We start from the raw sequence: 21,734 nt of genomic DNA on the forward strand, positions 1-21,734 counted from the left end.
TCGGGGATAGGAGAAGCCCACAAAGCAGCCTCTCTGGGTATCGCTGACGGAGATTAGCCAGCTCTGCTGTGAAACAACATTCCACCCCTGCCTCGTGTGCCCCCGCCCCGCTGCCAGGATAGCCCAGCCCCAGCCTGTCTGCCCTCCGGCCGGCCCACCCGCTGCCAAGGGCTCTGCAGAAAGAATGTGAACGCCCAGAGTCTTAGAGCCAGACCAGCCCCTGCCCGGATCAGAGGGGTGAGAGCCTGCCAGGCTCTCCTACCATGGCCATGGGGGCGAGGGGGTGAGGGTTCCGTGGACCAGAGGGTGCCCACCAAGAGGATGAAGCGACTGTGCAAGTTTCTCCAGAGGTCCCGAGCCGCCGCTGCCACCCCCGCCGCCACAGCAGCCGCCTCCGCCGCCACCGAGACCTCAGGTCATGTCTCTGGGGGTATGTAGCACCCGTTATGCCCAGCTTCTTCTCCAACTGAGCCTTTCTCCTTCTGGGTCCATGGAAGCGTCTCCCCCCTCCCTCTCCCTGCACACACAGATGCTCCCCCACTTGTTCCCTTCCCCACCTCGTCATCCTCCCTCCCCTTCTTCCCGGTGCTTGGCTGGGAAACAAAAGTTCATTTGTGGTAACCTGAGTGGTGGAAAGAGACCTCGGCCCACAGCACAGCAACGCATCCACGGCGGTGGCAGCAGCTGCTTGACGGTGACCTTGGCGCTGGGGACGGGTGCTGCATTGAAGGCCCCCGGAGACTGCAGGGCTCCAATATCCCAGGGAGAAGGTAATAGCCCAGGAAGGGACATCAGGCCATCCCACCCCTCCTCACCAGAGACCTTCAGCTTGTCCCTTCTGCCCTCAGAGCCAGGGCCGTGGCTCGCCTTCCTTGGCCACCTCTGCCCGGTCCCACCGCTGATCCTTAGACTAGCTCTTCTGCCTGGGTGCCTGCTGGCTCGAGGCATCTTCGGTTCTTCTTCCCGAGAGTCTTTAGACTCAGGAGGAGGCGCTTCCCCGCTCAGTGCCCCTCGGGGTTGGGGCCGGGCGCCCACCCCGAGATCCCAGGGTGCCCAAGGTCACCGAGGGCGTTGGTAGCCAAGCTCAGAGGCCCCCACCTCGCTGCCCGTGCTGCCTGGGCGTTACTAAGCCACATGAAATCCTCCTTACCCGCCTCCCACCCGCCAAGCGCTTTAGTCCGACTGGAATGCAGGGGTCCCTTCCCCAGGTCCGGGATTAGTCCTTGCTTCCCCGCTCGAGTCAGACCTGCTCCAGAGTCTGGTGCTCAGGTCTGGGCCCTGCATTTTAGGAAGAGGATGGCAAATCAGAGGGATCCAGAAGAGGGCAACCAGGAGGGTACAGACTAGAGACCATGCCAACAGGGGAAGGCTGGCAACCGTGCCAGGAGAGGATCTATCGGAAACTGAGAAGGTTCAGGCTAGAGAGGATGAGGCTGAAGAAGGACACGCTTCTCTCTTCTAACATCTGAGGGGCTCCTATATGGAAGATTAGACTCAACTGTGATTTGAGTCTAATCACAGAGGGCAGGACTAGGGCAAGGGGTAGGAGAACCAGACACGAAAGTCTAGGATCAGGGTAAAAAGTGGAACCAGTTACCTGGAAAGGGAGGGAGTTTCCCATTACTGGAGGTCTTCAAGCAAAGGCCGGATCGAGCTCTTGTCTGGGATGGGGTAGAAGGGATCCCAGTTGAGGTAACTGCAGGTTGGATTAGACACCTTCCAAGCTTCCTTGGTCTCTGAGGTTCTGGAATAATCTTGTGGACGCCCCACGTCCAGGCAGCAGGGTGGTCTACCAGTTGCTGTCTTGAAGAAGGTAGGAAACAAGGACCAAAATTCAAGTCAAGTCCAAAGACTTTTATTTTATTAAGCACCTACTATGTGCAAGTTACTCTACCAGATGCTGGAAGTACAAAGACAAAAATTAGAACAGTCCCTGCCTGTTAGGAGCTTCTATTCTACGAGGGGGATGTGTGCCGTTTGAAGGGGTAAGAGCCTTGGGTGGGGAGCCAGAGGACCAGAGCTGAATCCCAGATCTGTGACTTACTACTTGTGGTCCTTAGGCAATCTTTTAACATCTCCTTAGCACCTACTATGTGCCAGGCCCAGTGCTGAGTTCTAGGACTCGGGCTCCTTGTCCATGAAGTGAGGGAGTTGGACAGTAGACAGCCTCTGGAGTCACTTCCTTTTCTAAATGTATAATACTATGATCTTATGGAAATCCAAGGTAGGGAATGACAAAGCCAATGGGGAGAGAGCATGACCAACTGGGCCAACCAAGGAAGGCTTCCCAGATAAGGTTGTACCTGAGCTGACCTTGGAGTGAAGATCCAACAGATGGAGAAGAGGGAGTCCCCTCCAGGCGTGAGAGATGCTGTGTACTGTGCAGGCATGTCCAGAGAACACCCACTGGTACCCCTTGGCTGGAACATCGAGGGTATGAAGGGGACGTAGGTGAAATGACTTCAAGGCAGGCCAGAAGCAGACTGTCGTGAGCCTTAAATGCCAGAATGAGGAGTTCTTCTCTCCTAGAGGCAATGGGGAATCCCTAATGATTCTCAAGCAAGGGAATGATTTGGTCAGACATTTGCCTTGGGAAGCTCAGGAAGAACAGAATGGAGAACCACGGGACTGGAGGCAGAAAGACGAACTATTGGTTCTTGTAATTGTCCAGACAAGATGTGATGTGACAGTGGGCCAAGTTGGGTTAATGGTGGCATATGGGTGAGAGAAGGAGACAACTCGAGGGAGGAAGAATCCAAAGTTGAAAATGGGGAGAAGGGACAGGGGAAAAGCAAAAATGAAATTATGGAAGAATGATGGTACCCGCAACAGAAACAGGGAAGGAAAGTGGGATGGACATAGGAACATACATTAATGTGGCAGATTTATGGAGCCCCCAATCCATCCTCTTCATCACATCTCTGACATGCTTCCCTACAGGTAAACCCTGGGCTCTTGTGTCCCAACTAGCAGCTTCAGTAGCCAGGCATCAGCCTCAAAGCCCTAGACACTGGGGGCTGGGGCCTGGTGTCAGTTCTCCGTGATGCCATTTGTCAGCCCACATGGGCTGTTGACTTAGAGAAGCTGTTTTCTACAGCCTACCTCTCCCAGGCCTCTCTTCTCCTTGCTCTGGGCACTACCAGATGGCCTCAAACTCCCCATGTCCAGGAAAAAGTCTGCCATCAGGAGACCAGAGCCCATTCACCGAGTTGCTTTCTTCTATTTTCCCAGGGTCCCCAGCTGCTGAGCGGCTCCGATACATCCTGGGGGAGGAAGATGGCGTTCCCACCCCAACCCTTTTCACTGAGATGGACACCTTACAGCATGATGGTGAGGAGATGGAGTGGAAAGAATCAGCCAGGTAAGGAGAAGGTCACATGGGGAGGGAAGGAATCACAAGAACCACCCACATGTCTTTTTTTAATATGGATATTTTATTTTATCAATAACATGAAATAACAGTTTTCCATCTAAGTTTTCTGAAATTATATGATCCAAATTGTGTCCCTCCTTCCATTCCCTTCCCCCTTCCCAAAAATGGCAGTCAATTTTGTCTGGGTTATACATGTATTATCGTGCAAAACATATTTCTATATTGGTCATTTTTGTAAGAGAGTGATCTTACAAAACCAAACCTCCAAAATAAAAACCCAAATAAACTAAAGCAAAAAATAATCTGCTTTGCTCTGCATCTCACTCCAAGAGTTCTTTTCCTGGAGGCGGAGAGCATTCCTTGTCCTAAGTCCCTCAGAATCGTTCTGGATCATTGTATTGCTGAGAGTAGCTAAGTCAATCGCATTTGATCATTCCACAATATTGCTGCCACTGTGTACAGTGTTGTCCCGGTTCTGCTTATTTCACCCTGCATCAGTTCCTACAGATCTTCCCAGTTTTTTCTGAAATCATCCTGTTGATCGTTTCTTATAGCACAATAGTATTCCATCGACAACATATTCCTCAACTTGTTCAGCCATTCCCCAACTGATGGCCATCCCTTCAATTTCCAATTCTTTGCCACCACAGAAAGAGCTGCTCTGAATATTTTTGCACACATAGGTCCCTTCCCCCTTTTTTTCATTTCTTTGGGATGTAGACCTACTAGTGAAAACCACCCACATTGCAAGGATGCTTTAAGGCACTTCTTCCACAACAACCCTGCAAGAGGAACAGCACAAATATCAGTCATGTTTTATTCTAATGCTGAGTGTATAGAGAGCTCCTCTGGAAGCCAGGGTGGCTTGGATTCAAGTCCCCCCACCTCTGGCATGTATTGACTGGGTGAGGGACAAGGACAGGCCTCTTAACTTCTAACTCCTCTAGACAATTCTCAAGGACTGAACTGCAGAAAAGGCATTAACAGGAATGAACAGAAGGAGCTTTCTCTTCACAGAGTGTCTCTATCGGGGAAGCCACAAATCCTGACTCTGGTCTTTCTTGCTCATCACTAGGCAGTACTTTAGGGTTTGCAAAGCTCTTCCATTCACTCTCATGGGGCCCTCCCAAGCCCACTTTGTCAGGTGGTTCAAGAATCCCCATCTTACAGATAAGCAAACTGGGGTTTCAGAGACTTGCCTAGGAAGTGTCTCAGGAGGGGGCAGCTGGGTAGTTCAGTGGATTGAGAGCCAGGCCTAGAGACGGGAGGTCCTAGGTTCAAATCTGACCTCAGACACTTCCCAGCTGTGTGACTCTGGGCAAGTCACTTGAACCCCATTGCCTACCCTGACCACTCTTCTGCCTTGGAGCCAATACACAGTATTGACTCCAAGATGGAAAGTAAGGGTTTAAAAAAAAAAAAGGGGGGAAGTGTCTCAAGAGGGATTCAAACCCAGATATTCCTGGCTCCAAGCCCAAACTTTCAGGCCATACAGCACACTACTCCTCTTATAGGAGAGAAAACTGAAGCTCTGAGAGAATTAGCTCATAGTCATATAGATAATAAGTCTCAGAAGGCAGACTTGAACCCAGATATTTGCACTAGGGAACTTTACACAACATGCTCCCTCTTGAGAGGGTCATTGGGCCCAAGGACTGTCCTACCCGTAGACAGAATAAAGAGTTGCCTACAAAGCATGTCTTATGATGTGTCAGGAAGTTCACCAGCCCAAAGAACAAGTCCTGTATCCTCCTAGGCAGACAGGCAGGTGGTACAGTCAGTGCTAGGCCTGGAGTCAGGAAGACCTGAGTTCAAATCCAGCCTCAAACACTTACTAGCTGAGGCAAGTCACTTAACCTCTGCTGCCTCAATTTCCTCAAATGGAAATGGAAAACAGAGCAGCCAGGTACCTCAGTAGATTGAGAGTCAGGCCTAGAGACTGGAGATCTGGTTTCAGATCTGGCATCAGACACTTCCCCCTGTGTGACCCATTGCCTAGCCCTAACTACTCTTCTATCTTGGAACCAATATATGTCGAGATCTCTTTATCATCTCTGATAATGTGATAAGGACAGTTTAGTTGATAAGGAAATAAGGACAGAACAAGGGAATTGTCTTTTACCTCATGCTTCCAGCTCTGGCTCCAGGAGCATAGAGTTTATTATATATGTTTCAAGATTCATTTCACACAAAAGAACCCCCCCCCAAAACTTTGCAGATACGCAGAAGTTACAAATTATGTCACATCAAAACACAAAACATTGGCTTCAAACAGACCAAGGCCAAGGCTGAATTTTGACTGGGTTCTTATCAGAAAGCCAAGTTGGGAAGTATCCCTCTCAGGGTCGAATGGCCCCCGCTAAGATTTTGGCCTTGGCTATACCAGGCAGCAGCATTCCTGGTCAAAGGGGAACAGTGTTAACCCTTTAAATTCAGGTTTGATAGGAACTTAAAGCTTTTCAATAAGGCCACAATACTTTTCAACAAGAAATCACAAGGATCACAAAAGGGGTTAAAAGAGGAGTCTCAGATTTTTATCTATTCTCTTATTGGCTTCCCACAAATATACAGTATTGACTATAAGATGGAAGGGAAAGGATTAAAACCATGTAAATAGGAAGTTAACACTTACCTCTTAGTGTTATTGTGAAGATCCAATCTAGATTCCATCCCTATTATATAGGACTCTCCTTTATTCTACGATCCGGGCTTCCTGGCCTTCTCTCTGTCCATCCCAAGACCCTCCATTGGCCAGGCTTTGCACTGGCTGTGTCCCAAGCCTCAGCTTTACTCCTTCCTCACCTCTGGCCCACAGAGGCATCCTCCTCCTTCATCCACATGGGATCTCCAATCTCTAGAAGCCTTTCCCGATCCCCTAGCTGCTGGTGCTCTCCCTCTCAGGCTACCTTGTACTGAAACCCCTTGTGTCTCTTCATGGATTGAACTCCTTTGTATGTCTTCTCATTGGCTCTCTTAACATTTACTCTGGACAGACTTAGGGGTGGACTCAGTATGGAGTGCTGAGAATACAAACTGGAAGAAAGCCAGTCCCTGGCCCTGCTCTGAAAGAGCTCCCTTTCTAAAGAACTCTTCTGTTGGGAGTTCATCTTCAGAGCAAGTGGAAAGACCAGTGGTTCTTGGGGTTTTGCATCCACAGGGCCAGTGGTGAGGCCCCGGGGTCCTTGGGTGACAATGAGATCCTGGTGCCACCTGGAAATGGAGGTTCAGGGTGCAGCAATAGGGAAATAACTCTCTCCTTCCCAAGGTGGTCTCTAGGTGGGTGGGGACCAGGGGTGTGTGGTCAGGAGATATCCAAAGCAGCATGGCTTCATTAGGAAAAATGCCAATGAATTGTCTGACACTGAAGAGAGAGGCAGATAGAATTTGAGGTATGGAATAGGTATGAGGGGATGGAGCTCATGTCAGATCATAAGATTATAAGATAATAAATTGAGGACCATAAAGAACCTCAGAAACAGATTACAGATTGAAAATTGAGGCCAAGAGACTTGCCCATAGTCCCATGCATAGGAAGCATCAAGGGCAGAATTTGAACACATTTCCTCTGAGTACAAAGCCTCTGCCTCCCCCAGTCTCATGCCTTTGGTGTTGACTCTGGGGGAAGTAGAAGACAAGAAGAAAGAAAAGAGTAAGCTGAGGCTGGAGAGTAGAGAATGATCTATAATAGCCCCTGAGGGAAAGATGGCACTATCAATCAGAGATGAAGGAAAAGATCTTATTTACTTTTATTTGGGGCCTATTATGGTTAGATCACAGTTATATCAGGTAGGTAGTCAAGGCAACAAGCATTTACTAACCACCTACTATATGCCAGGCCCTATGCTAAGCACTGAAGATACAAAAGGCAAAAAGAGTCTCCAGGGGGCAGCGGGGTAGCTCAGTGGATTGAGAGCCAGACCTAGAGACAGGAGGTTCCAGGTTCAAATCTGGCCTCAGACACTTCCTACCTATGTGACCCTAGGCAAGTCACTTGACCTCCATTGCTTAGCCCTTACTGCTTTTCTGCCCTGGAGCCAATACACAGCATTGATTCTAAGACAGAAGGTGAGCTCATCTTTGTCTCTTCGATCTTACTCACCCCAGACATCCAATCTGTTGTCAAGTGTTAGCATTTCTACCCCCACAACATGTCTCCTATCTATCCCCTCCTCTCCATCCCCACTGCTGCCTCCTGATGCATGCCCTCATCACCTCTCCCCTGGCCCGCTGTTTGAGCCTCTTCACTGGTCTCCCTGTCTCAGGTCTCTCCCTAGCCCAAGCAATCCTCCATTCAGCTTCCAAGAATGCTCACACAGCATCAGGGATTCTTGGTTGCTCTCATGCAAAATGCCAACCTGCCTGTCTCATGTTTCCTTGAGGGTAGGTAGGTGACTCAGTGCCAAGCCCAGAGATGGGAAGTCTAGTGTTCAAATCTGGTTGCAGATATTTCCTAGCTCTATGACCCTGAGCAAGTCACTTAACCCCATTTGCCTAGCTCTTGCCAGCCTTTTGTCTTAGAATGTTACTAAAGCAGAAAGGCAAGATAAAAAAAATTCTTTGCAATGTAGCTGCCTGCCTGTTGCTGAGCTCTGCATCATTACCTTTCATAGGCTCCATTCCAACCCCACTGGCCCTCTTGCTATTTCTTATTCACAACAGGCCATTTCCTATCTCCATGCATCTGTCCCCAGTGCCAAGATTCACTCCCTCTTTCCTCCTCTTCTCTCAAGATGCTGCTAACACCCCATCTTAACACAAAACCACTCCTCCTTCCTCCTCCCAAGAGCTGGCATGCACCTCCCCAACCAAATGGCCTCGTTTGTGTTCTATGGGCTCTTTGGACCATGCTGACATGTTGTCTTCCCCAGTCATATGTAAGCATCTTGAAGGCAGGAACCATCACCTTACTATCTCTAGTATCTAGCACAGTGTCTGGTACTTAGTATTGTAATATAGGATTTTAACCTTGCCATGTTGGCTTAGGGCAAACCTGTCAGTTGTCCCGGTTGGAATGTTGAAGGTGGCATTAGCCACAGGGCAGACTTCAACTGCCAGAGGGACCAAGAGTATAAAAAGCCCTGGAGACCCAGGCCTGGGTTCTGTTTTTCCCCTGACTTCATCCTGATCACTCACTTTCCCACCCACCCCACACCTGGGCCCGGGTGGCAGGTGTGGAACATGGGCAGCTTAGGTCTTTAGGGTAGTGTAGTTAAGACCTAATCTTCTAGAGCAACTCAATAATATAATTATCATCACTGGCAAGATTTAGTCCAAGAAACAGCTTTATTTATCAACCAGAGACCGCATCACTCTGACCCAGGGCAGGTAGCCCTGGGTCAGCAAAGACCATCCAAACAGGATCTCTACCAACTTTAGTCAGATAATCTTTCACCATCAGATCTCAGTATTTCCTGACCTTCTTACCACTGCCTTGTTCCCTTACACAGTTATCAATAAACCCCTTAGCTTAACCAGAGAATTCTGTGGTTATTTGCCTACAGGCCAAGGAGAACAGGCAACAGGAAGGGATTCTGAGCAGTTTGGGTTGGAACAAACTCCATTGCTGAGGAGCAGGAAGTTCAACATCCACTTCCTGCCAGCCTGCCATTAACCAATTAACCATTAACCATTAATTAATTAATTAATTAACCATTGATAATCATTAACCAATGGCAGCCCTTTTTATTTAAATCTCTTTGGGACACACACCTAGCAGTGGCATTACTGGACCAAAGGGTATGCACAGTTTTATAGCCCATTGGGCATAGTTCCAAATTATCATCCAGAATGGTTGAATCACAAGCTCCACCAACAAGGCATTAGAGTCCTGATTTTGCCCCATCTCCTCCAACATCTATCACTTTCCTTTATTGTCTTATTGGCCACCATGATTGGTGTGAGGTGGTACATCTGCACTGTTTGAAAGTGTGCTTTTCTGGCCCAGAGAGATTTAGAACATATTTCTATGATTATTGTGAGCTTAGATTTCTTCTGCCCATCCATATCCTTTGACCAGCCAGGATTCTCTTACCCAGAACTGTGCTGGTAATGGTGGGAATTCCTGGATTCTCAAAGTTAGACATCTCTATAGAAAGAAGCTGATGAGGTTGTGGGAAGATAACACCCTTACTTCTGTGGGGCTGGTTCCCAGACCTGGCCATAGATATATATGCCCAGAACAGTACAGGGCACAGATGAGGGTTTAAATCAGTGCCTGCTGATTGATGGAGTGATTGGTCCACAGGGGTGACCTGGGAGAAATGAGGCAGTGCCTCCAGGGGAAGATGTTCTCCCTTGCACTCATTCATAGAAGCTATAAGGTCTTCTGAATGTTTGGTTGTTGTTCAGTCATTTTCAGTCATATCCAAACATTCATGACCCCATTTTGGGGGCAAAGATCTTGGAGGGCTTGGCATTTCCTTCTCCAGCTCATTTTATAGAGGAGAAAGCTGAGACCAACAAAATGAAGGATTGTTGTCCAGGGAGAGCCAGGAACTGTCCAAGGCCAAATTTGTTCTCTGATCCTCCTGTCTCCAGGGCCAATGCTCTATCCAATGCACCATCTAGCTGCCTCTACATGGCTCGTTAGTATCTTTTACAGAGTTTCCATCCAAGCATTGCTTTTCCCAAGCCCTGGCCTTCACTCGTCCCACAATCAGATCTTGTCCTTTCTGTCTCCACAGTATCTTGGGTAACACCACATCTCCTGTAAGAGGTTGGTTATTCTGGCTAAAAAGGTTGGTGGAACACAAGTCTGTTGGTGTTGTGTCCTCCCAGGCACAGAGAACAAGATGGCTACCCTCGAGCCTGGGAATCTTACAAATGCGATCTGACTGTTGTGAAATGATCTTTTAAATAAAAAATTTAATAGAGTATAAAATCGTGGACTAGGTGAGGCAGGAGGGCTACGGGAAGTCCCTAAGCTCATAAACCTTCACTTTTCCCAGATCCCTCTGACCCACAAGGGTCTCTTCAGTCTCCAACAAAGGTGGAGCCACTCTATCTCTCTATCAAAATTCCCCCCAATCTCCCTAATTCGTGCCCCCTAACTCTATAGCCTCTTGAAACAGTTTTGGTCCAGGAACAGAGCGAGTGGCTGGATCAGGGTAGGTGACCACAATGGCCCGGTCACCCAGATGCAGACTAAGCCTGTGGAGGTTGTGTAGCAGTTCAGTTCGGTCAAGCTGGGTTCAAATAGATGTCACTCAAATCAGGAAATACTGACAGGACTATTGCAGACAGGATCAGAGGAGACCAAAGTCCAGGAGCTGTGAACTCTCTCACTGCGCCCAAAGTCTCCCCCCAAAGGGCCGTAGTTCAACCCCTTCACAAGCCTCTCTTGTCCAACCTTTAAACATTCTGTTTAATTACACTCCATGCAAAATCTGCTATTTCCACTCTGCCACACAACACATTTTCCTGTATTCTTTATTCCTTCCTCTCACTCCCCTCACACAACCACTGCCCTAGTTCAGCCCCTCATCACTTCTCCCCTGGCCTGTTGCCATAACTTCATCAGATACTCTCGCTTCAGGGCCTTTCTACTCCATCCCATCTTCCATGCAGCTGCCAAAGTGACTGTCCTCAAGTGTAAGGCTGACCCTGTTGACTCCACAAACTGCAGTGGCTCCCTATTACCCCTCAAGTGAAATATGAAAACTGTCTCTCCCACAAAGCCCCTGACGACTTGGCCCCACATGAATTTCCCAGCCTTGTTCCATATTACTCCTCCCTCCCCCTTGCACCTCACAGACCACTCCACAGACCTTGCTTACAACTGACCCTCCATCTCTCATCTCCATGGCTTTGCCCTCAACATCCCCTTTCTCAGGAATGCTCTTCTCCCTCCTAGAATCTCATTTCCTTCATGATTCAATTCAAGCCCCACATAAGGAGGATGAGAGGTCTAATCCACTGGATTGGAGACAAACCTTGAGATGATTTAAGAGAGGGCCCAGAGCCAAAGACACAAAAGGGGAGCCGCCCCCCATCATGGCCCTGGTGTCCTCCCAGGTGTAGCCCTGGAGTGGGCTCGCCTCGGTAAGCTCATTCTCTCTCCTGGTTCGAGCTGAGAAGCCAGTAAGTGAGGTAAGGAGATGAGGAGGATGGGTAAGGCAAGGCAAGTTGGAGCTGGGCAGGGCTTCTCGGGAATGCTTTTTATCTTCATTAGTTACCAAGGCTGGTGCTCTTTACCCATGATCCATTTTGGTCTGCATGGCCTTCCCATGGTTCACTCTGTTTGCCCACTGGGGAGGCCACATAACAACTAAATGGCAGCTCATAATAGGGGAAGCACCCCAGGCAAGTTTGGGTCTGATTTTGCTCTTTTCTAGTTAGACCCTAAAGAAGGCAGCGATTGTAGAAACTGAGCATTGTCTGAACCTAGTCCTGCATGACCAGAAACTTCACCAGGGACTTAGCTTACGGGATGGAAGGAGTTTTCTCATAATTGTAACTAGGCCACTCGGAGGTCTTCCCTGAAAAGTGACCCCATACTACTCAACTCATTGCTTCCATGTTCTTGTTTTGTTTTGTTTTGTTTTGTTTTGTTTTTTTTAAACCCTTGTACTTTGGCGTATTGTCTCATAGGTGGAAGATTGGTAAGGGTGGGCAATGGGGGTCAAGTGACTTGCCCAGGGTCACCCAGCTGGGAAGTGTCTGAGGCCGGGTTTGAACCCAGGACCTCCTGTCTCTAGGCCTGGCTCTCACTCCACTGAGCTACCCAGCTGTCCTCCATGTTCTTTTGATTGTTTGTGGCTACTTGGCAGGGTTCGTGGGACATTTCAGCCCACATCATTACCACGTCTGCAAATCTCCCAACTCCATTCACATACCTCTCGCTCTCTACTTTTGTCCCAGACTCTTTAAAAAAAAATTTTACCTTCTGTCTTAGAATCAATACTAAGTATTGCTTCCAAAGCAGAAGAGTAATAAGGGCTAGACAGTGGGGGTTAAGTGACTTGCCTAGGGTCACATAGCTAGACAGTATCCAGAGCCAAATTTGAACCCAGAACTCCCTGTCTCTAGCCCAGCTTTCTATCCACTGAGCCACCTAGCCATGCCTGCCTTAGGCTCTTCTCTCTATCCCTTGGTAATAGCATCTCCTCCCTTGGCTTCAACTCTCATCTCAATGCTGTGGCTTTCAAATCTGTTGCTGCAGCCCTGACCTCCCTCTCAGCTGCCTGATGGTTATAAGAACAAAGCCAAGGGGCAGCTGGGTAGCTCAGTGGAGTGAGAGTCAGGCCTAGAGACAGGAGGTCCTGGGTTCAAATCCGGCCTCAGACACTTCCCAGCTGGGTGACCCTGGGCAAGTCACTTGACCCCCATTGCCCACCCTTACCACTCTTCCACCCAGGAGCCAATACACAGAAGTTAAGGGTTTAAAAAAAATGAACAGAGCCAGGGAGAAGGACAGGGCCTGGGCTTTCCTTGATGGAGGGAGCTTAAACAACAAATATGGAAAAAAAGGCAATTTTGCTCCTAATTTCCCCATTTTAGTTCATTGTAGCAACATTTTCAGAGCCAGCCAAGGTTGGAAATCTGGAGTTATCTTGGACTCTTCCCTTCCCCTACCCCCACGCCCAGTAAATAAATTAGCAAATTCTACCAATTCTACCTCCAAGTAGAGCTCATTATTCCCATCCCTTCTCACCACTTGAAAGGACCTAAGCATCCTTCCCTTGTACCTTCCAGGCTCTTCAATGCCTCTCCTTTGTCTGGCATTCAGGGTCTTCGGTAATCAAATCCCAATGGATTTTTCTCCTACTACCTTTGTACGTGTGCCCCCCTTCTTCCTATTCTAGCCAAACCATTTCAAGCCACCAGCTAAGTGGGGGAGACTGGTGGCCATTGGCTTGATCACTCCACATCTCATGCCCTTCACCTGGAAATTAAAGGTCGAGGGTATAAGGGATGAGATAGTCTTAGAGACTCATGTTCTAGATTCTAAGGTTTCTTCCAGTTCTAGCACTTATGCCTTAGGCTTTCAGGACACTCTTCATTCCTGTACTGACAGCACATACATTCCTTATTACAGGCACTTAATGGCACGGTGAATGGAGCATTGGATTTGGGGGCAGGCCAACCTCATTTCCAATCCTGCTTCAGTCACTTACCATCTGGGAGGCTCTAGATAAGTCATTTAGTATACCTTGGCCTCAATTTGCTCCTCTGTAAAATGAGAGGGCAAAACTCAGTACCTCTAATCTGTGACAGACTGAGCAGTCATGTCCAACTCTTCGTTATTCCATTTGGCAGAGATAATGGAGTAGTTTGCCATTTCCTTCTCCAGCCTCCAATCAAATCTATGATACTGTGTGTTCTAGAGCCTCTTCTAACTTAAGATTTCTATTATCCTAGACCATAGTCTATTCTAGACCATGTTTCATATCATGGAATCTTCTGGCAGTCTGGTAAATAAATCTCTCTTCTCAGAATCATATTTTTGAATGCATAAAATAAAAGATAAAGGCTTACAAAGGAAACTGGTTCTATTGAAATATAGTTAATAAAAATATCAAAAATTTTATTTTTTAAAACTAAGATCACAGACCCCAGGTGAAGAACCCTTGTTCTAGACCAATTGCTATTGTGCATTTTTGCTTAAGTTGTTCCTCCTTAGAATATCCTCTTCGTATGATCCCTTACTGTCCCCTCTTTCAGGATCCCTTCCCAGTGCTTCCTCCTTCGTGAGCCCTGTCCCTCTTACCCCAAATTAAGTACTTCTTGACCTCTTCTGAATTCCCATAACAATTTGTTCTTCCCTAAAGTACCTCCTGCAATCTATCTGATGTTATAGTTATTACCACTCTCACTCTACTATAAATTCATTCAGGGAAAGAAAAATTGGAGTCAGAGGGACTTGGGTTCTGATCCTGCCCGTGTAAACAATCCTCTGAGTCTACCCAGGGGAAGGTACCCAACATGGTGAAGAGTCTCAAAATGATAGCATATAAGGACTAGTTGGAAGGATGGAGAATGTTTATTCTGGAGAAGAATTAGAGGGGTTAGGATATGTGTCTTCTGGTATTTGAGGGACTGTCTTATCTAGAAAGGAATAGATTTGTAGCTCTAGAGGGCAACATTGAGTTCAACAAATAAAGATAGAGATACAAACAGATACAGAGATACAAATAGATGATACACATGTACATGTACATATAAACAGACAGACAGACAAAGATTAGATAGATAGATAGATAGATAGATAGATAGATAGATAGATAGATAGATAGATAATAGATGGATAGATAGATAGATAGATAGATAGATAGATAGATAGATGGATAGATAGATAGATAGATGGATAGATGATAGATGGTTAGATAGATGGATACATACATACATACATAATATAATTTTAGATATAGATGATATAGCCATAGCACCAATCATGTTCAAGATAATGAGCCAGGAGCTGAGCATATACAGACAGAAACAAAAAGCATTATCTCCTCCAGAGAGACCAAGAAAGGGTTTCTTCTGTAGGTGACTCATGAGCAGAGTTTTGGAGAATGATAGGATTCCAAGCTTCTAAAAAGAAGAAAAGAGGGAATGTATTCTTTGCATTGGGGGTAATGAGGAGTCTATACAGAAAACTGGTTTGACTAAATAGAATATGAAATAATTCTAGAAAGGTAAGCTTTAGCTATGCTCTGTAAGGCTTTAAATATCCAGCTTCAAGGTTTGTATTTTGTGTTATGGACAATAGGAAGTCATGGAAGACTCTGGAGTAGGGAAATAAATGCCTCATGTCTTTGAGCAACTCTTTTGGCAGCTATGTGGAAGACAGATTGGAAGGGGGAGAGTTTGGAGTCATGGAAATGTTCAGAGAATCTATTCAGATACTCTAGGTAAGAGACAATGAAAGACTGAAAGAGGCTGATGACTATATGAATGGAAAGAAGGGGAGAATAATTACTAGCATTTATATAGAACTCTAAGGATTGCAGCATCTTACAAAGATGATCTCATACTATAGACTCCTAGCTAATAATCAAAGTGCCTTTATTATTCCCATTTTATATATGAAGAAACTGAGGCCAATAGAGGTTAGGTAACTTTCCCAGGGTCATCAGCTAGTAAATGCCTGATGCAGGATTTGAACTCAGGTCTTCTAGATTCTAAACCTAATATTTTATCCACTGTACCATAGCTGCTGCCCCTGGTAGCCATGGAGAGAGCTATTTCTTTCCATTGGTAGGGTCCTAAGCAAGGGCTAGAGAATAGAGTGGGAGGGGAAGAAGTGGGGGACAATGAAGAGAATGGCTCTTTTCTAGAATTATGACTATGAAAGGGAGGGAAAAGATAAGATGATAACTTGAATGGCTAGCAGGGTGAATTGGTGGGGGATGGAGGGTTAGTTTTGGGGGTTTTTTTAGAACTAAGAGAAAGGGATGGAAATCACCAAAGGGCATACTTAGATGGGACACAAGTTAAAACAATCAAGGGGTCAACTTAGTAATACAATGGATAAATCTGGGTCTCAAATCGGGAAGACTTGAGTTCAAATCTAGCCTCAATCATTTACTAGCTATGTGACCCTGGGCAAGTCATTTCACTCTGTTTACCTCAGTTTTCTCATCTGTAATATGACTTGGAGAAGGAAATGACAAATCACTCCATTATTTCTGCCAAGGAAACCCCAATGGTGTAATGAAGGATTGGAAGAGAGAGAGAGAGAGAGAGAGAGAGAGAGAGAGAGAGAGAGAGAGAGAGAGAGAGAGAGAGAGAGAGAGAGAGATTTGGAGTAGGATAGTGCATTCTGGGGAGCTGGTGCTTGGAAGCCCCATAAGGTTTACACCATTTCATATGTAGCATGTTTCCTCAGTTCAGATGCCCAACTTACATGAAAACTTACATTTGACAGTCAAAGAAGAGAGAAAAAGAGAGACCGAGACAGAGAAGTGAGAGTCTGAGCCAAATCCATAGTGAGAAAGTGAAATCCACATGCACTTTAAGTCCTGCTCTCATAGACAACCAAAGAAACTATATAAGGAGGCAACATCATTCAGTGAAAGGTCAGAAGCTCTGCATTCCAATTCTGCCTCTCTGATCTTGGGAAATCAGCTATGTTTCCCCAGTTTTCTCATCCATAAAATGAGTGAGTTTGATTAGATAATTTCTGACATCCTGCCCAGTCCTGAATCTCTCACCTCACCTCTCCTAAGTACAGAAATGGCGAGAAGTAGGTGAAAATGACCTGAAGGTTTTAGTGGCCTCTAAGCTTGATGGGAGTCAACAGTGAGACTTGTATTATGAAGAGAGAAGTTAATGGGATCTTGAACTTCATCTCAGAAAGCAGAGGGTCCAGAATGATGAAGAGGAGAGAGATGCTATAGGCTGCTTTGGAGTTCTGTGTTCATTTTGGGGTGCCCCAATTTAGGAAAGAGTGCTAACAAGCTGAATGTTGATCAGTGTTATGAGGAAGCTGGAGTTCATGCCCCAAAAGGAAGAAAAGAACTAGGGACATTTAGCTGGAGACAAGGAATCTCAGGAGAGACATGATGACTTCATATAATCAAGAGTGCAATATGGCCCCCAGAGAACAAAAGTAGGAGCAATGGATGAAACTTACTGGGGGAGTCGAGGCAGCAGCTAGGTGACTCAATGGATTGAGAGCCAGGTCTAGAGACAGGAGGTTCTGGGTTCAAATCTGGCCTCAGATACTTTCTATCTGTATGACCCTGGGCAAGTCACTTAACCTAGACTGCCCAGCCCTTCCCACTCTTCTACATAGTATTGACTCTATGATGGAAGATAAGGGTTTAAAAAAAAGGGTCTGAGAAGATTTCAGCTCAAAGTTCAGAAGGAATTTCTGACGATTGGGGGGACCCAAAGCAGAAGAGGACAATTTGGGAAGTTCTCAGCCACCTGAAGTCTTCAGATTTGTTGAAGATATTGCAGTTCAGTTGGAGAATTGGAAGAGGGAGAGCACTCCAGACATGAGGGACACGCAAAGGCAGGGAGATAGGAAATACACTATCCTGGGCACAAGTCACTGAGCAGAGTAGCTGTCCAGAGTTCTGGAGGGAGCAGGACAAAGAGGGAAAAGAAGGGATGAGAATCCTGGAGATATAGTAGAGAGACAGGTTGTGAAGGGCTTTAAAAGTCAAACTGAGGACTGGGAGTCCTTGGGGTTAACAGGGAGTCATGGGGGCTTATTGATCAGGGGAGTGACATGGTTTGATGTGCACTGGAGGACATTGCTTTGGGAGGATTAAAATGGGGGAGAGACTTGAGGCGAAACCCATTAAGGGTTATTTCAATAGGCCAGGTGAGAGGCAATAAGGACCCGAACTAGGGTTGTGCCTTGGGAGTGAAGAGAAGAGGAACTATAGAAGAGATGTGGTGAAGAAAGAAATGGCAAGCTTTGGCAATGGAGCAGACGTAGTTGTTTGGTCATTTTTGACTCTTCATGACCCCATTTGGGGTTTTCTTGGCAGAGACACTGGAGTGGTTCACCATTTCCTTTGTCAGGTCATTTTACAGATGTAGAAACTGAAGCAAAAAGAGTAGTTATTTGCCTAGGATCACACAGCTTGCAACTGTCTGAGTCCAGATTTGAATTCAGGTCTTTCGACTCCAGATCTGGCACTCTATCCACTATACCACCTAGCTGCCCTTCATATAGGGTTAAGTGACTTATGTAGGGTCACACAACTAGTAAATGTCTGAAGCTGGATTTGAACTCTGGTCTTTGTGATTCCAATCCAGGCACTCTATCCACTGTGCCACCTAGATGCCCACCATGAACATATATAAGTAGATACAAGACAAGCAGGCATGGGATAACCTTGGAGGGGAAGATCTGAGCAGCTTTGGGGACCAACCAAAGCCGAGTCTTAGAGAAAGCCCGAGATTCCAAAAGACAGAGGTAAGGAGGGAGAGCATTCCAGGTCTGAGGAATAGTGGTTGCTTCAGGAGAGGCAAGATTCTGTAGCTTTTCTTGTACCCTAGCCTGGCAAAGCCTCTGGACCCTCGCTCTGCATCACGTGCTTACGTGCACAAAAATAAATCCATCGGATTATGGAGGAGCCCGATTACAGTGAGATACAGTTAACAAAGTGTCTAAAAACAGAATCACAGACCTCAGGTTAAGAACCAACCCCTGCACTCTGGGCACAAAACCTTGGAACCTAATGCATTTGAGATAAAAAATCCTCCTTGCCCTGCCATCCAAATGAGGGAACTTCCATAGGAGCCAACAGTGTCTCTTATCAGCTAAGATCTTAGACTGGATTAATCAAGCAGCCATCAGACGTTGATTAGGGAGAGGCTCTGTGCATAGAGAGTAGAGAGCTGGCCTTGGAACCCAGAACAGCTGGATTCGAATTCACCTCTGACATATACTGGCTGTGTGATCGTCTGAGTACTCAGGCTCCTCCATGAGGTCTCTGTCTTGTTCTGTTCCATCCCTGAGTGTCAGTAGGGAGGCAGATTCAGGGTCTTACTATCTGGGGAAAGGAGAGGAACTTCAGGCAAGACACCTGCCCTCTGTGTGCCTCAGCTTCTTCATCCCTAAAATGGGTACAGAAATAGCTACATGATCTCCATCATAGGATTGTTGCCAGGTTCAAATGAGATCATGAGTGTAAAGGGCTTTGCAAACTCTAAAGCACTGTGCAGAAATGTCAATATTATTATTCTATAAGGAAACAATTTTTAACGACTCTCCCTCTCTCCTCAGAATGTGGATAGGGGAGGGGAGCACAGCACAGTTGATTAGGGGTCCCTTGAATCTGCCTTTAGCTTAATGAAATTACAGGGTGGCCCAGAGTTAGTGAGATGGATGAGTTGGAAGCATCCTTCAGATAGTGGTACAGTGGATAGAGCAATGGGCATCAAAACAGAAAGACCTGAGTTCAAATTACATTAAACACTTACTAGCTATGTGATTTTAGACAAGTCATTTCACCTCAGTTTCCTCAATTATAAAATGGGGATAATAGCAGCATCTACTTCCCGGGTTTATTATGAGGATCCAATGAGACTATATTTATAAAGTGTTTAGCACAGCACCTGGCATGTAGTAGGTGCCCTGCCCTTCCCTTTCCTGACATGGAGTAGTCTATTTATACTTTTTAGTTTTGAGTGAAGCATCTGCATTGTGTACCTGGGTAATGACCATTGCATGAAGTCAGCAGAGGATTAACTAAAACCCTTGCCCACACCCCTTGGACCCCAGATAAAACACAGACTAAAGCCAATGGAAGTTAGTCAAGAGAGAGTTAGCCTCTAGGAAGACCCCAGTGCAGCAATGGAGGAGGAGGAGGAGGAGGAGGAGGAAGAGGAGGAGGAGGAGGAGGAGGAGGAGGAGGAGGAGGAAGAAGAGGAGGAAGAAGAGGAGGAGAAGGTGGGAGGAGTTTATCTCTCTTCCCAGCAACGAAATCTTGAGAGGAATAACCCATGTACGATGATTGAGAATCAAGTTATTATGAGTAAAAGGGAATCCTGCTTGGGAAACCCCAGCACCACCAAATCTGAGAGCTGGCTCCACTCACCAGCTTCTCTAGCCTTTACAAGTAAGGAATCTCCACTATGGCATGCCCAAGAAGATGGCAGGCCCTAGAGCCGTCTTGGTGAGCCTATGGCATGCATGCCGGAGGGGACTGCTCTCCTTCCCCTCCCCACCTCACCTGAGGCCATTTCTCTCATCCCTCACACCTGTCTAGCAGTCCAATGCTTCCTCCCTTTCCTGTCTGGGGTAAGGTGGGGAGCTCACATGCAACGTGAGGGTTGCAGTTTAGGCACTCAGCCTCTGAAAGGTTTGCCATCACTGCCCTAGGGTATAAGGCCTAGTTCTTTATGAAATTCTGTGGCTATAGCCTAAGGCAAGGTCTTGGTAGAGGTCAGAGTCAGGGATTGGCCTGTGGCCAAGCAGCAAGCACTCCATTCCACTTGCAAGCAGGCCTCGGATGTCCATCAAATTGACTTGCCAACAAATACTCTATCCCACAAGGAGCATCCCATGAGGGGAAGGGAGATGGGGAGCATCCCCTTCAAGCTCGTTAGTTGCCTTGGCCACTTATATGCCCAATGTGTGGCCATTCTTCTCACTGATGCTCTGTATATTTATACTGCAACTGTGTCCTGAGTTTATGGAGATGTTATGGTGGTGCCATTTCAGCCAGTGCCATTGCTTCCAATCTTTTATGTCCTCTGGCTGCCTAGAGTCAAGGTAAACACACTGGTGGTAGCTCATGAGGTATACTTTGCTGAAGACAAACAAATTGTATCTTGAATTTGGAGTAATCATCCCAAAGGATCTAACCCTCAAGCTGAGGGAGAAGGTCATCCAACAAGGACCCTGCCCAAATAAAACTATAAAAACTGTCCCATAATGGCTGATTGGGTTCAAGGTCATGAGTAGTCTTCCAACCATTAGAAGTATCCAAAAATGGGATGGGCTCCTTCAAGAGAGGATTCGTTTTCCCTCCCTGGAGGTCTTCAAGCAAAGACTGGGGGATCATTTGTTGAGAGAATTGTGAGGGGGACTCCTCTAAAAGTACCAATAACAAAATCAATCAGTCAATAAGCATTTATTAAGTAATTATATGCTAGGCATTCTGATGGACATTAAGAAGACACTCCTTGTCCTCAAGGGATTTCTAACTGAAGGAAGCAGCATGCACGTATATAAATGTATACAGGTTATAGTCAAAATGGATACACAGAGTAGGAAGTAGTGATTGAGCTGAGTCTCAAGGAAAGCAGAGACCCAGAGGCCCAAGTGAAGGAGAGCAAGCATACCAGGCAGGGGAAACAGCCAATGCAAAGGCATGGAGAAGGGAAATGGAGTATTGTGAGGGAAAAACAGCCCAAGAGATCACTACAGCCAGATCACAGACTGCATGGAGAGGAGTAACGTCCATGTAAAATGACTAGAAAGGTAGGTTGAGGCCAGGTTGTGTAGAACTGCAAATGCCAATCCTGTGAGTTTATATTTGATTTTAGAGGTAAAGGAGAGAGTTGAAGGAAGGTTAGACAGAGTCCAATCTGTGCTTTAGGGAAGTAATTTAGGCATCAGAGTAGAAGACTGGAGTGGTGTAATATTTAAAATTATGAGGCTGGTTGTAGCTTGATAACTTTATTAAATCAAAAGTAGTAGTAGTAGTAGTAGTAGTAGTAGTAGTAGTAGTAGTAGTAGTAGTAGTAGTAGTAGTAGTAGCAGCAGCAGCAGTAAAGAGAGGAAAAAGTAAGAGGGAAGTAGAGAGGTACTTAACCTTTCTAATCTGCAACCACCATTATGGGCCTCTACCTATAACCCACCAAGGATCCACTCTGCTCCTCCATGAGCATGTCAAAAGATCCAGACCACTCCTGGTCTGAATTTATAAGATTTTTCTCCACCCACTAACTC

The 21,734-nt window shown here is 46.5% G+C and overlaps 1 protein-coding gene across 1 annotated transcript in view; it reads left to right on the plus strand.

Annotated features, from left to right (window-relative positions):
- Nucleotides 1–321: 321 nt before the first annotated feature.
- SLC4A5 (solute carrier family 4 member 5) overlaps nucleotides 322–21,734 on the plus strand; it is a 79,331-nt gene continuing 57,918 nt past the window's right edge. The window contains 3 exon segments of the mRNA XM_044659247.1: nucleotides 322–430; nucleotides 654–770; nucleotides 3,232–3,361. Coding sequence (XP_044515182.1) covers nucleotides 322–430; nucleotides 654–770; nucleotides 3,232–3,361 — 356 coding nt within the window.

Source organism: Gracilinanus agilis, chromosome 2, assembly GCF_016433145.1.
Source record: "Gracilinanus agilis isolate LMUSP501 chromosome 2, AgileGrace, whole genome shotgun sequence".
Classification (NCBI taxonomy): domain Eukaryota; kingdom Metazoa; phylum Chordata; class Mammalia; order Didelphimorphia; family Didelphidae; genus Gracilinanus; species Gracilinanus agilis.